At 39.3% G+C, this 14,901-nt stretch overlaps 1 protein-coding gene across 3 annotated transcripts in view; it reads left to right on the forward strand.

Moving 5' to 3' along the window:
- NALCN (sodium leak channel, non-selective) overlaps positions 1-14,901 on the forward strand; it is a 361,051-nt gene that overhangs the window by 284,906 nt on the left and 61,244 nt on the right. Inside the window, exon 19 of one of the 3 annotated variants that reach the window (XM_066235656.1) lies at positions 8,783-8,935. The exons of the other annotated variants lie outside the window; for them this stretch is intronic. Coding sequence (XP_066091753.1) covers positions 8,783-8,935 — 153 coding nt within the window. The remainder of the gene's footprint in view (positions 1-8,782; positions 8,936-14,901) is intronic. 3 annotated transcript variants of the gene reach the window in all.

Below are 14,901 nucleotides of genomic sequence, written 5' to 3' on the forward strand. Positions count from 1 at the left end.
TTATTTTTTTTTACTACTAATAATAGTGGCAATAATAATAATAATGTCATAACTGCATCATAATGTAACCCATAAGTTAAAATGTGAAGAGTAGACTGAGTCCATGCCTATGGGTTCATGGACATTTTTCTTTGCTGTTTTTAAAGAAACAACTAAAAAGGAAAAGAAAGAAGAGAGGATAAGAGAAATTAAAAAGAAAGAAAAGAAGAACATTTACAGTCTCCTCAGGGCAAATGATTCAAACAGCCCTACACAAAATGGGGAAGAAGGGAAAGTCTCTACCGCGCTCTCAGAATCTGCTCACTTCCTCAGAGCCTCTCCTGCCCTTAAAGATTGGAGGAGGTGCTGTTAGAACAACCCCCTAACCCCCAGTTCCAATGCAGGATACTGACCTTGGTGATAGAAGGCCTGCACTGGTGTCTGGTTCTGCTTCTCTATACCCTTGAGCAACTCACATATCTGAACCTTAATTTTCTCATCTGCCTTTGCCATGTAAACTGCCTAGAAATGTCATCTGAATAATCTGTTGATCAAGCAAACTGAAATTTAACAGTCATTACAGTGAAGGAGACCAATACTGCATCAACCTGAATACTGTCTCACAGGGATAGTTGGGGTGGATCTTTTCACCTTTTTTGGTTTTAGTGACTTTGGGCTGGGAGATGTGATTGAGATTGGGAAAAGAAGTTTTGATAGAAGAGTTATTTTACTATATATATACATATCAAACCATTATGTTGTACACCTGAAACTAATATAATGTTCTATCTCAATTACATCTCAATAAAGAAAAAAGAGTGGAGGAACCTCCAGGATGCATAATAGACCACGAGTACCTGCTATAGACAGGCAGCTGTTACTGCTCTGGGGAGGGCAGCACTGTGGGTGGGGGAGGGGGGAGTGGTTACATAACTATCCCTCTTCACTGCCTTCCATGTTCTTTCTACCCATTCTCACTCCACATTTCCGTTCTTCATTATCAGATGGAGTTTACACTTTCGGTTTTCACTTTTATTCTTGATTTGAGGTGGTTTCTGAGGACAGGGAAATAAATGGTGGCTGTGTGTTTCCATCTTCACTCCAGTAATCTGAATTTTTAACTATATACATGTATTACCATTAAAAAAAATAAACACAACTAATTTTTATAAACAGTATTTTTTAAAAATATTTAAGATTGATGGTCCTAGTTGGACAGGATCTTGGCCTGAGTCTTGGTAAGTGCAGTTATTTATAGGTAACTGGCTAACCAGTTCAGTAACCTATTGTCTAGAGCAAGAAGCTGGTTCATAAGTCTGTAGTTCAGATGAAGGGATTTTTAGAAAATTTCTAAAGCTAAGAATGAAATTGCTTATTGGTTAATGGCCTTAAATTTCTGGACAGGCTTTTCCTGGAATGAGTAGGAAAGTCATACTGATGTAGAGAGCTTAGTTCTTGGTACTGATAATTAAGCTGCAGGGTTGCAGTTGCTCTCAGTTCTCACAGGACCCACATTTCCAAATAGTCATCTGCCATTTGAAATAGGATCCACATGATTCCAGTGTGTGGAATTTCCTATACATAGGAAATTCAAGCTCACAAATGAAAAAGTCTTTTAGAGAAAAAAGGCCCTGGGGTTTGAGGTATTTGAATCATTGGTGAAGTCACCCTTTTCCATATGTAATCCTTTTTCATTTGCATTCTTCTATTTATTTTTATAATTAATTGATGCCTTGAGAAATATCAATGAATTTCTAATATATTTGAGAACTCTTCGATGAGAAATGAAGGTGGGCCATGTTTATAGAACTTGAAAATACTGTTGCATGCTTAACTGCAGGTGCTTCCTGGCACAAACGGGCATCTTAACATGTTTTGTTTGTTTGTTTGTTTACAGAGACAGAGAGAGAGAGAGTCAGAGAGAGGGATAGACAGGGACAGAGGATGAGAAGCATCAATTATTAGTTTTTCGTTGCTTATTGAGACACCTTAGTTGTTCACTGATTGCTTTCTCATATGTGCCTTGACCGCGGGCCTTCAGCAGACCGAGTAACCCCTTGCTCGAGCCAGCGACCTTGGGTCCAAGCTGGTGAGCTTGGCTCAAGCCAAATGAACCCGAGCTCAAGCTGGCGACCTCGGGGTTTCGAACCTGGGTCCTCAGCATCCCAGTCCGATGGTCTATCCACTGTGCCACTGCCTGGTCAGGCTTAACGTTTTTTTCTAGACTTATCTGGAAAGTATTGTGAGACAGAATGTCCCACCACCTAAATGATAAAATCCAAGGTTGCTATTAAATTCACTTTTATGTTTTCACTCATATGTGGAATCTAATGAACAAAATAAGCTAACAAACAAGATAAAAACAGACTCATAGATACAGAGAACAGACTGACAGCTGTCAGAGGGAAGATGATATGGGGCTGGATGAAAAAGCTGAAGGGGTTAGGTAGAGAACAGAAAAACCTCACAGACACAGACAATGGCATGGTGACTACCAGAGGGGAAGGGGAGTGGAGGGAGGTAGAAGAGGGTAAAGGGGAATAAATGGTGATGGAAGGAGACTTGACTTGGGATGGTGAACACACAATACAACATACAGATGATGTATTATAAAACTGTACACCTGAAACCAATGTCACCCCAATAAATTTAATAAGTTTTTTTTAACTCGCTGTTGTTTTGATTTTGCACCATTCAGCTCCACTAAAAAAGCTTCCTTCAAAAGGCAGTGAGTGACCTTTTTACTATATTAAATGAAATCAAAACAAATAACAGTGTGCTTTAAAACACATTACTGGTACTACTACTGAAATTTCTCTAATTCAAGCCTTGAAATTGAGCAAACATGCGTTATTATTCTTGTCAGGCTGAATGCATAGAGAAATGTTAGAATAAAATAATTAAACTTTTTGCATTGTTTTTCAAAGTTTCATTCTTTTGTAGTTTGCCATCAATATCTCCTTAATTAAGATAATATCTTCACAATTTTTTTGAGTTTTCAGTCTGATATATTTGTATTTTGATAGTTGAATCTGTGACAAAATTTTTCTGTCTGTGCACTTATATTAATAATTTATGAAATCTAAGGAATAGCCTTTAGTTGAATGCCACTTACTACAAAAAATTAAATTATATTTAATGGCATATGTAGGGTTGGTCTTTCTTTTATCATTTTAAGAGACTCGTTTTTATTGACTACAAATGCAATTTATATACCACATAAATATAAATAAAATTACTAAACATTTATTAAGCTATAGGTTTTAAAATGACATTAACTGGAATTTCTTCCTGAAATAAAGTATCCCTAAGACATTTATTCTAGAATATTTCTGTAGTATCTTCTAAATGCCAGGCACTTTTCCAGACACTGGACACATAGATTATTCCCTCAAAGAGTTCACAATGTTTGCTCTAAGAAAATAATCACTACAATATTTACAATATTTAGACGTAGGAACCTGTAGCCCTAGCTGGTTGACTCAGTGATAGAGCATTGGCCCAGCATGTAGATATCCCGGGTTTGATTCTGGTTAGGGCACATAAGAGAGGCAACCATCTACTTTTCCACCCCTCTCCCTCCCCCTTCTCACTCTCTGTCTTCCTGTCCCTCAGCCATGGCTCAATTGGTTTAAGTGCATCAGCCCCGAGTACTGAGGATGGCTCCATGGAACCTCCACCTCAGACTCTAAAAATAGCTTGGTTGTGAGCATGGCCCCAGATGGGAACACCATCAGCCCCAAATCTGGGTTGCAATAGATCCTGGTCAGGGTGCATGCAGGAGTCTGTCTCCTTATCTCCTCTCTTCTCACTTGGAAAAGAAAAAAAAAGTAATATCTTTGCTTTTCTGAAAATAATTGTGGCAAGAAAATTTATACATGACGTAGTCAAGTTTCTCTTATTAAGTGACATCAACAATTCAAATCACTTATCTAAAATGTATCATAAAGTAAAATAAACAACAATCCCAGTATTGCTGTTTTGTACCTTAAGTTATATTTCATTATGCCATGGAAATGCCATTTCAACATGAAGATAGAAGGAAGAGGGAAAGGGAGACAAGAAAAGAACAAATAATTAACATTTATTGAGACCCATATAGGGTGCTAAGCTCTTGTGTGTGTATTATCTCATGTAATCTGCACAACATGTCTATACAGGAAAATGCTATTATGACCCCATGTTATAGACAAAACTGAGTTAGAGAGGGTAAGTAATTTTTCTCAAGATTACATACCACGGAAACAATTTTGAGAAACACGTCAATCAACTATTACATGATTTCCCAAATAAGCAGCCATATTTATGAATCCCTGAGATCTTAAGCAACTAAGTTCTCTGATTTATTGGCAAGTGACCACATGCCGAACACTGTGCTCTTTCACAGGCTCTCTCCTACTAGGTCCTCATAGACGCCCTGAAAATGCAGATTATTTGCTGTTTTGAGATGAAGAAATTAAGGCTCAGGAAGGTTAGGTGACTTACCTGAGATCACTCTCTCTAGTGAGTTGGAAAGTCAGTGGGTCAGGAATCAAGCCTTAGTCCGTATGATTCCAAAATCCATCCATTAGCTACCTCTCTATGCTCTTAAATTATAGAAGATTGCCTCCTTCTCATACTCTGTATTGATTAACTCTAAATCCCTTGATTTTCCTACACTGTGGCTGCTTCTCAGAGTCCACATACAGGTTCTGCATAATACAAAGGCACCAGATCAAGGGGACAATTAGAAGCTGAAATTCAGCCCCCATCCCTACCTGCTTACCTGCTCAAGCATGCGACCAAGCAGCATCTCCTAGCATGGGACTATATCCCTCAAAGAGAAGGAGCAGTCTTTTGCAATTTATACAAAGATGCGGTGTGGGCTGCAAGCATCCTTGCTCTTTGGGGCAGGTTAAAGCCCTAGAACCATATTCTCTTCAGTCTCTGCCTTCTATCTCCACACCCTCTATAAAACTTTACACAGTGGCTATGTGTTATCTTGAGGTAATAGATAGAAGTGTCTTCATGGGAGATCTTCTGCTAAAATATTGGTTTCAGCTTATATCCCAGACCCTGATGGACAAGTCAGCTCAAACTCATTTCTGGACTGAAATTGTGTGGCCTTCTTGACACCAGTTACAAAGGTAGCTCCATTCCTGTTCAGATCCATGCAGTCATAGAGAATATATTCTGTCAGCAGAGAAAGGGGACAGGCTTTGCCATCAACCACCCTTGTCTGCAAATCCTCTGAGCAGTGCTGAGTCCTTGGGAAGTCTCAGTTTCTTTATCTGTCAAGTAGGGATATAAACAACCTCATAGAGTAAATGAATAGTGTGCTGTCAGGGTATTCACTCGGTAGCTCAGGAGCCAAACTTAGAATCCTGGCTGCATCACTTCATAGATACTTGACTTAAGGCAAGTTACTTGATCTCTCTCCACCTCAGTTTTCTCATCTATTAAATGAGACCTATAAATTAATAGACCCTGAGAGTGAAACAAGTCAGTATCTGTAAAACACTCTGTAGGTAATTTTCCATTATTAGCAGTATGTCCAAGAGAGACCCACAGTTGCCCCCAAATTGCAGGCAGTTCACAGTCACCTTCAAAGCACATCCTTAAGGGCTTGCTTCAGACATCTCCACTGTTGCCCAACACAGACTGGATCTGCGGGGCATAAAATACTTTTGATAAGTCAGTGTATCCTTTTCTAGGTTAATCCCAAATTTCTTACTCACACTCTGGAAATAGTCTATCAGCTGCAGTTTTATACTCAGTTAAGCCTCTGCTAAGCTTGCTAACATCTTCAAGGTATCATCAGATTATTTTTTCAAATGATTTGTTGGATATTTATTTGGTGGATATACTTTGGAACTAACAACATAGATTCATGGACCTGTTGCTCTCTGGAAGTTGTGGGCGTGGGCAGCCATGATCTGTCATGCTTGAAGCGTAGCTATGGCATTCTCCTCTCCACTTGGACAGGCCAGGAAAAACAGTCCTATATCAGAAGTAGGAGACTTACTTAGGCTTTGGTAGGAGACCTAGTCAAACAAGTAAAGACCAGCATCTTTCAGGGACAACTGACAAATAAGAGGCCAGGGCATGATCAAAGTGTTGGTAAAGTTAGGCCTGATTGACTTGGCAGGTGAATGAGTGATTGTAGGATGTAAATCAAGATAATTGGATAAGAGAGGCTGGTGATCAGGGCATGAGGAACAGAACCTGTAACTACCATCAGAGACACTGCTAGCAGGACAATGACTGTTATCACTGAGACAAACATGACATTGTCTTCTGCATGGGTTGTGATTGCCTACCTGGAACCATCAGAGTGCACTTCACACTGGATCTCTGTGACTTCTGAGCAGATGAGGACATAGCTAAGGTGGTCTTTCATGGGATATAGACTGAATGAGAGGTTTTGGGGTTTTTTGGTTTCTGGTCTCTTCAACAACCCTGTTCTCCCAGCTGTCTTTCCCCAGGATCCAGGACACCTAGGTTCCTCTCTAGAATATGAGCTTCTAGGTCATATTTCTCTGGAAGAAATGACAAGCCTGATATTGCAGAAGATCATGGAGTTTTCTAGAGAGAGGAAAAATCAAATTAAATTCCAGCGATTCTTCCAAAGGGTCACCTGTTCTTGTACACATCATGAGTTACATGACAAGGGAAATCTGAGGGGGGGAGAAAAGAACCTCTTCATTCTTATTCTACTCTCTTCTGTCTAGTCCCAGACATGCGAATTCCCCAAAGCTGGCCCAACTAATTGGGAGGTCTAAGAGAGCCTAATAATCCAAACATTAGTATCATACCCCATTTGTTTTTTCCCATTTGGCCACTTCTCCTTTTCAAATTATAGTTTCATTGGTTAGCCCAGGAATTCAGAGATCACGTGAGTTCTCTGCAGCTTCACATTCTGGGCATGACAAATGAGGCACCCTCAGCAGCCCTGAGAAGGCCTGAGCACCTGCAGCACCCGCAGACCTGGGCTAGACTTGCTAACTGCTCAGTGGAGTACAAGGAGAGGAAGGCGCTGGGTGCCCCTGCAGATGAGAGGGAGGCAGACAGATACCCCTGAAGCTGAGTTTAGGTCAGCCTCCTGCTAAAGCAGCAATTTTTTATAACCAACGTTTGGCTAGAATTACTTGGGGTTTTAAGAAAGCATAGTATTGAACATTAATATACCGATATTAATTAAATATTAAATTATTAACACCCCATATTAAATATATTTATTTTAATATATTGTAAATATTAAGTACTAATTGTTAATGTTGGGTATATTACTGTTAAGATATTGCATATTAATTAAATAGTTCATCTAAATATTAGATATTAACATAAATATTTACCTGTAACACTATGAAGGCTACCGAGTGGTTGGTTTTCCTCATTGAGATTTTCATAACACTTAAAAACTCTTGTAGAGCAGTTGAACGACCATTTTGAGATAGAGAGACTAAGCGGATAGATGAAAATAAAGCATATTCAGAGAAAAATAAACTAAGGAGATAAAATCTGTGGGTATATGCATTTGCACATAGTGAAAAATTTCAGTGACAAAATATAACTTAACTAAAGCAAAATTTCTCTCTCTCTTTCTCTCTCTCTCTATATATATATTGTTTTTTAAACAAACTTTCAACCTTTTAAAATATTTCTATCGAGAAATAGTTGATATATAATATTATATTAGCTTTAGGTATACAAGATGATGATTTGAGGAGACATATATTATGAAATGATCACCACAATAAGTCTAGATAGCATATATCACCATATATAGTAAATAATATATTCTAAGATGTTTTCCTAGATAGTATCTGATTTGTGGTAATCAAAATACATTATATTTTACTGAGCTAGTATCTGCTCTGTAGGTTAATATTAGATAAGTTCCAAAGTGATTATAACATTGCTCTGGATCGGGAGAACTACTATTTAGTTTTACCTAACAATTGTGGGAAGATATTTTAACAAGGTTTTTCTTTTACTATTTTATCACTGGAGGGTAAAATGATAAGTAACATAGAAAACTATGTATCTTTGAAAAAATTAGCTCATGTGGCTTATGCAACATTTACAAAATTTTACTTTTATTATAATAAAAAGTTTAGTCTTTCTGTTGTAACTTACATTTTTCAGAGTCAGTAGTTGGGTTACTAAAATTGAACTCCAGTGAATGGTGTGGTGTTTCAGACTTTTTATTTGCTGAATTTTAATAGATGCACTAAAGGCATAGCTTTTTCGTGAGTTAATTTTCTTTTCTTTTCTTTTTTTTTTTTTTTATTCAGTGAGAGGAAGGGAGGCAGAGAGACAGACTCTCGCCTGTGCCCCACCGGGACCCACTCAGCAAGCCCACTACAGGGCAATGCTCTGTCCATCTGGGCTGCTGCTCTGTTGCTCAGCAACCAAGCTCTTATTAGAGGCTAAGGCAGAGGCCATGGAGCCATCTTCAGTGCCTGGGGCCAACTCTCTCCAATAAAGCCGTAGCTGCAGGAAGGGAAGATAGAGAGACAAAAACGAGAGGGAAAGGGATGGAGAAGCAGATGGGCACTTCTCTTGTGTGCCCTGACTGGGATTTGAACCCGGGTCATCCACATGCTAGGCTGACACTCTACCACTGAGAAAACTGGCCAGGGCCTAATTTTCTTCTTATTAAAGTACTTATATATGATAAAACATTAAAGGTGTCTTTTCTTTTTCATTCTACAGTGAGATTCTAGTTGCCCCAAACATGTATTTACATGTCTGTTCATAATACAGTACTAGAAAAAACTAATATGCTGTTGCTATTCAAGAGCCACATTCATTTACTCAGGACTGAGCTGATTCACAGGAGTGGGGTATTCACTACAATAAAAATGCAGCTTTTTCCTCATCTCAGCAAGAGCCCACTCCAGAAGAACTCACCTGTTAGTATCTGCTGCTGTCTCTACTTTGGACAATCACTTTGTCATTTCAGTGGAGTCAGGTAAGAGCCCATTCCAGGAAATACTCATTATTACCTTCTTATACAGCTCTACCATAGTTTTACATAATTATCATGGAAGTACTATTTTCCTGTTGTCTGTTGATGTGATTACATTATATTAACTAACATCGAATAATATTTTATAATGTGTTACCCTGTGGAGCTCAAGATTTGAGTAAAATCCCTCAAATTTAATGCTCTGCAAAGTTACATTGTAGTTCCTTTAGGTGGTAATTAAATTTAATACCAGATGGCATAATATAATCTAACTTTTCTATAATGAATGCAAATAATTTGAAGAATCATAGATCTCTCTTTTTTATTACAGAATACACATGCTTTTTCAACACCTTTGTTCTGGAACATTAAGAAAGAAGACAAGGAGAAAGAGAATAAAGAAACTGAGGACCCCCTGCTACCGTATCTGTAAACAACCAGTGGTGTTTAAAGGCTAATAGAGCTCCAAAGATCTCTCGTATAACCATAATCTTTGCGCCAATTTAAAAATATTTTAGATGGATAAGTGTCAAGAAAAATACAGACAATTTCTTAAGACATGATTCTCTTCCCTCAGCCTCCATAAAAGATTATATATCTATATATATGGCTGTCATGTAAGGGGTGATTGAAATTCCACAGCACAAAGGCAATGCAGAGAAGGAAAAAAAAATCAATCTTTCATATGTTTTTTTCAAAGGCTTGGCAAGAAACCAGGGGTAATATTTTTGCAACTGGGAATGTGTGTTTGCTGAAGAATATTCCCACATTTGAATCATCATCAGGGGTCCTAGTCTTGTTTTACTTTCAAAGGTAGAGAGGGCATAACATTAACCCCAACTGGGAAAAGGAAAATGCCTCACTGTAATTCTCCTCCAGGGGGCAGGAATAAAGGGATTACATATGCCTGCATAATGGAGAATTTCCTCACTCAGACAAGACAAAAGACTTCATTATTTTTCACCAGACACTTGAAACCTTGTGCCTCCCAGTTCCAGAAGCCAAGCAAGCAGACCAAAAAAAAAAAAAAAAAAAATTATTAAGCCACTAGATGGAGTTTCTAGGAAACTGGCCGTCTAGGACGTGTCACGATGAAGAGATAGAGATGTTGAAGACCTTAATACCACGACTCTGTTGGTCTCTCTCCTATGAAAAGCAAGACTTTCCCTGAAGATCAGTGTGCTTTTCTTTTCAATACTGTTACCTTTGCTTTTCCTCTAGGCAGAAAATAAATGAAATTTTCTTCCTGAAAACATATTTCTTTTATCTTTATGTGAGACCAAAGGCATCTAAATTCAACTTAAAAATATTAAGTGCAAATTAATAATTCAACATTCAAGTACTTTTGAGTAGGTCTACTTTTACTAAAATATTGGTAAAATATTCCTTAATGGTTAATTATTTTAAAAATCTCAAATTCCTTCATTATTTACTATTTCAGCTTGACAGTAGATAGCTGTAAGACATGACTCAGGGAGACCATGTTCCCAGTGACAGATCAGATCTCCCATTTATTATATGACATTGAAATTTTAGATTACAGCTCAGCCCCATGTTGGTTTACAAAGCTTCCTTAACAACCTTCATCTGGAATACAGATAAAGGTTTATACATTTTTTTTACTTGCAAGAAACAAGGTCTGCTTTTTTTTTTATTACGATCTAAGGATTTCATCTATTATAAGTGAGAATAAATTAAGATTATTTAACCCCCCCCAAGAAGTATATTTCAAACACATGCTGTTTTGTTTATGATTATTTTCATGCTTCATAAGCATGAAGTGATCAAAGAAGAAATGAAAACATTTGCTCTTCACAGAATTACAAGGCTCATTCATTTCACAAATATTATTGAGCATTGTTGGTCAAATAAGTTTGTAAGATATGATTTTTATGTTTGCTTCCTTATAGTTTGCATTGGGGGCTGGGCAGTGCCAGGTATATGTGGTCGGTGAAATTGCAAATTACCTTTCTGCTTGGGTAGGGCCATTGTATTGCTAATGTTTGCTGGAGGAGAGGTTTTTGTGCCAGAAAGTTTTGAAAGGAGAAAGAAGAAAAGGCAGAAAGAAGCCATGTTTGCAGAGTGAGAGCAGAGAGAATGCAAGGTGCTGAGGAAGAAGCAGTGAGGAAAAGGTGTGTAAATGGGGAACCAGAGCTGAGGGGCTTTGAGAGCCCTACTGAAGCTTGTGGGGGCCTTTGATTCTAGACGGGAGAAGATTTTCCTGGTTGTAGAACCAGAGAATGTGTCAGGGCTTTGAGAGCCACTGAAAGAGAGGGAAGAGGTTTTCCCTGCCTGTTTTCTCATCAGCTGGTGTGGGACTTTAATAAAGGAATGGCCTACCATTTTTTAGCTCCACTGTTTCTTTACCATCTATCCAAATCCAATGAGAACCTGCATGTGCATGGCAGCGACTACAGGCCTTACAAGCATCTACTGAGTTTTTTCGGTCAGAAGCCATAGAAGACACTCCAAAGAGAGAGGGAAGTGTCAGAGCATTTGATTCAAGAAGAGAGAGAACAAGAGCATGGCTAAATGTAGACAGAGACTGCTTGCTTTTACATTGGCACCAGATTCAGAGGTGGAGTGCTGGGATGTGTGGGGCTGGCCCAGGGGACCACGTTGAGCCTTAGGCACCAAAGATAACATCTTTGCACCAAGTCAAGATGACCCCATCTGCCTGACTTTACTTTGCTCAGATCACGTGGGTCCTTTTGGAGCCCAGAAAATGAAAGGGGGGGGGGGAGCAGGCTCTGTTCAGAGAAAATAAAGATCCTAGCAGGGTCCTCTCAGTGAGGAAATGGAAGTCACTCAAGTTTATGCTTGGTTCCACTAGAACAGTGGTCCCCAACCCCCAGGCCGCGGACCGGTACCAGTCCGTGGGCCATTTGGTATTGGTCCACAGAGAAAGAATAAATAACTTACATTATTTCCATTTTATTTATATTTAAATCTGAATGATGTTTTATTTTTTAAATGACCAGATTCCCTCTGTTACACCCATCTAAGACTCACTCTTGATGCTTGTCTTGGTCACATGATACATTTGTTCGTCCCACCCTAAAGGCCGGTTTGTGAAAATATTTTCTGACATTAAACCAGTCTGTGGCCCAAAAAAGGTTGGGAACCACTGTACTAGAACTCTGAAGTCACCAGCTACACAGTTTAATGGGCTCAGAATTACTGAGCACTTTATCTTTTCCCACTATTATCTAGTTTAAATTGTACTAGCAACCAGACCTGTGGTGGCACAGTGGATAAAGCATTGGCCTGGAATGATGAGGTCACCCGTTTGAAACCCTGGGCTTGCCCTGTCAAGGCACATCCGAGAAACAACTACTATGAGTTGATACTTTCCAATTCTCCCCCCCCATCTAAAAATTAATTTTAAAATATTTAAATTATACTAGCAAACAGTGGTATAAACAGAAGAAAGTGGTAGAGAAAAAAAATTAAAGCAAATTGTTTTTACATATACACATTTAAGTGGCTCTCTCAACCTGGTTTAGCATAGGTTTTCTGATTGCAGGGTAGAGCTAAAAACTAGCCCCCAAAATTAACTGAATCATACAAAGAACAAAGATTCACATATATAGCCGAAACTCTAGCCCATTTTAGTACTGTTTTCTGAATGCTCTAGACCCAGTGGGAAAGAGTGGAGTGACCTTGAGCTAAAGAAGAAAACGGACTTGTTTCTCACCATCGTTTTAGCCATGCTGTTGGTGGACGAGATGGAAGAAGAGATGTCACAGGGTGGGGAGAGTCTTTCCAATAACCTGGCGGGGTCTCCACAAAGACCTGCTTGTCTGATAGTCAGAGAAAGGGGTCTCAGCGGGATCTGTAGACACCACTGAAGAGGTGTGGGTGTGTTAGGATGACCCAAGTGTGGGGACATCCTTTAGGCCCTGGAGTCAGTAGTTGCAGTGCTAACTCTTCCCCAGAAAGAATGCCCAGGCAGCCTCAGACTGGGTGGCTGGGCAAACACCGTAACCATACAGAAAGTTCATTTTCTTAGTATGACCTTTTCTCCTTTTTGATTCAAACTGGCCTCATCCAGCACCCTGAGTCACCTGCCTTCTTACCCTTTGCAGGATCACTCCCTTAATCATTGACCCCTTGGGACAATGAGGTTCTGGTTGGCATCAGATAATCATAGGAGCAAAAACTCAGGCCTGTTGACCACAGAGACAGAGTTTCAGTCAAACTTGAGATAACATCTAGGCTTCAGTTGTGTTTCAGGTCTAGGCCCAAAAAAGCAACAAAACCAGATGAATTAATACTATGGCTGACATCAGGACCAGCTGCACGGATCAGCTACCCCCTACCCTAGCACCAACCAATCAGTAGAGACCACGACCCTGACCATGACCCTACTCCCTCAGTCACCATGATTAATGACTTTCCCCCTATATAACCCATGCCCTAGAAGCCATCAGTGAGCCAGGTCTTTGAGCATTATTAGCTCACTGTATCTCCAGGTTTGGGCCACTTCCTAAAAATAAACCCTTACTTTCTCTGCGGCAAGCTCCTGTTTGCATTTCAATGGGCTTTGATGCAGACAGGCACACAGACCCCTTTAGCCCAGTAACCAGCAGTCCTTCATCACAGGCAGCTTATAGCCAGTTACATTCTTCAAACCTAGCAGGACACCCAACTCAAATGGCTATGTTATAATCCAGTTGTATGTGTTTTGTATGTAAGGCATGTGGGTCTCAACTACTTTGGGGAAAATCTTGTGACAAACAAATAAAAGTTACTAAGACCGTGGCTGCAGGTTGTCTTGAAAGTGTATACAAGTGGCAGGGGTCTCTATATCTATGTCAGAATAACATCCTTGTCCAAATAGATCTTCTCAGGATAGCTTCATAATTTTCAGTTCATTGTTGGATAAACAGTCCTTACCATATCATAAGATCATGCTACACCTTTGTCGACTCAGCCTAACTTACAAATGTATCTTCCTATGCAACATCGTTGTAGTCCTGGAAATCAGCAAGATCTCTATATTTCATTATCATAAAGCCTTGTTGTTCAATAAAATTTTGACTTGAATTTTATCTCAAAATGGTTCATACTGTTTATTAAACTAAGAGCAGTGATTATTCAAGCTTTCTTTTCTGTAATGTATTTGCATTCATTGACTTTGTATGATTTCTCATAGGTATTTACCATCATCTTTATCGGCATCAAAGGCATTTTTAAGTACTTAAATATACACATGGTATCATAAAAGCCACTGTTTTAAGTATACTAAGCAGACACAGATCTTTTCTCAATGATCTAAACTCTGAGATAGTAATATAATTCAAAACCAGTCTAGGTCACATGTCAGGAAATATAAACATGAAACTGTTATGTAAAGGCACCAAAGACAAGTACATGTGTTCAGGTGTTGAACAAATATGGTGTCATAAGATTTTCATATTATAAAATCATAGTATTTTAAACCTATGAATTTTCTTTGAGATTGAGACCTTCTCCTTATGTTACCCGTAAGGGAACTGAGCTAAAAGGTTACTCAACTAACTGGTAACAATGTCGCCTCTGGTTCTCTTAGCCCCTATTATTTTCTTTCCACTTGACTACTACATTAAGGGAATTTCTGTCATTTCGAGTTGGAGAGAGCTTTCTGGAGAAGAAATTTGTTCTCTTCAAATCATTCACACCGCCTAACCAGGCGGTGGTGCAATGGATAGAGCGTCAGACTGGGATGCCGAGGACCCAGGTTCAAGACCCCGAGGTCACCAGCTCATCTGGCTTGAGCAAAGCTGACCAGCTTGGACCCAAGGTTGCTGGCTCGAGCAAGGGGTTACTCGGTCTGCTGAAGGCCCACGGTCAAGGCACATATGAGAGGGCAATCAATGAACAACTAAGGTGTCGCAACGAAAAACTGATAATTGATGCTTCTCATCTCTCCGTTCCTGTCTGTCTGTCCCTGTCTATCCCTCTCTCTGACCCTCTCTCTGTCTCTG

This window comes from Saccopteryx bilineata, chromosome 6 (genome assembly GCF_036850765.1).
Source record: "Saccopteryx bilineata isolate mSacBil1 chromosome 6, mSacBil1_pri_phased_curated, whole genome shotgun sequence".
Taxonomy (NCBI): domain Eukaryota; kingdom Metazoa; phylum Chordata; class Mammalia; order Chiroptera; family Emballonuridae; genus Saccopteryx; species Saccopteryx bilineata.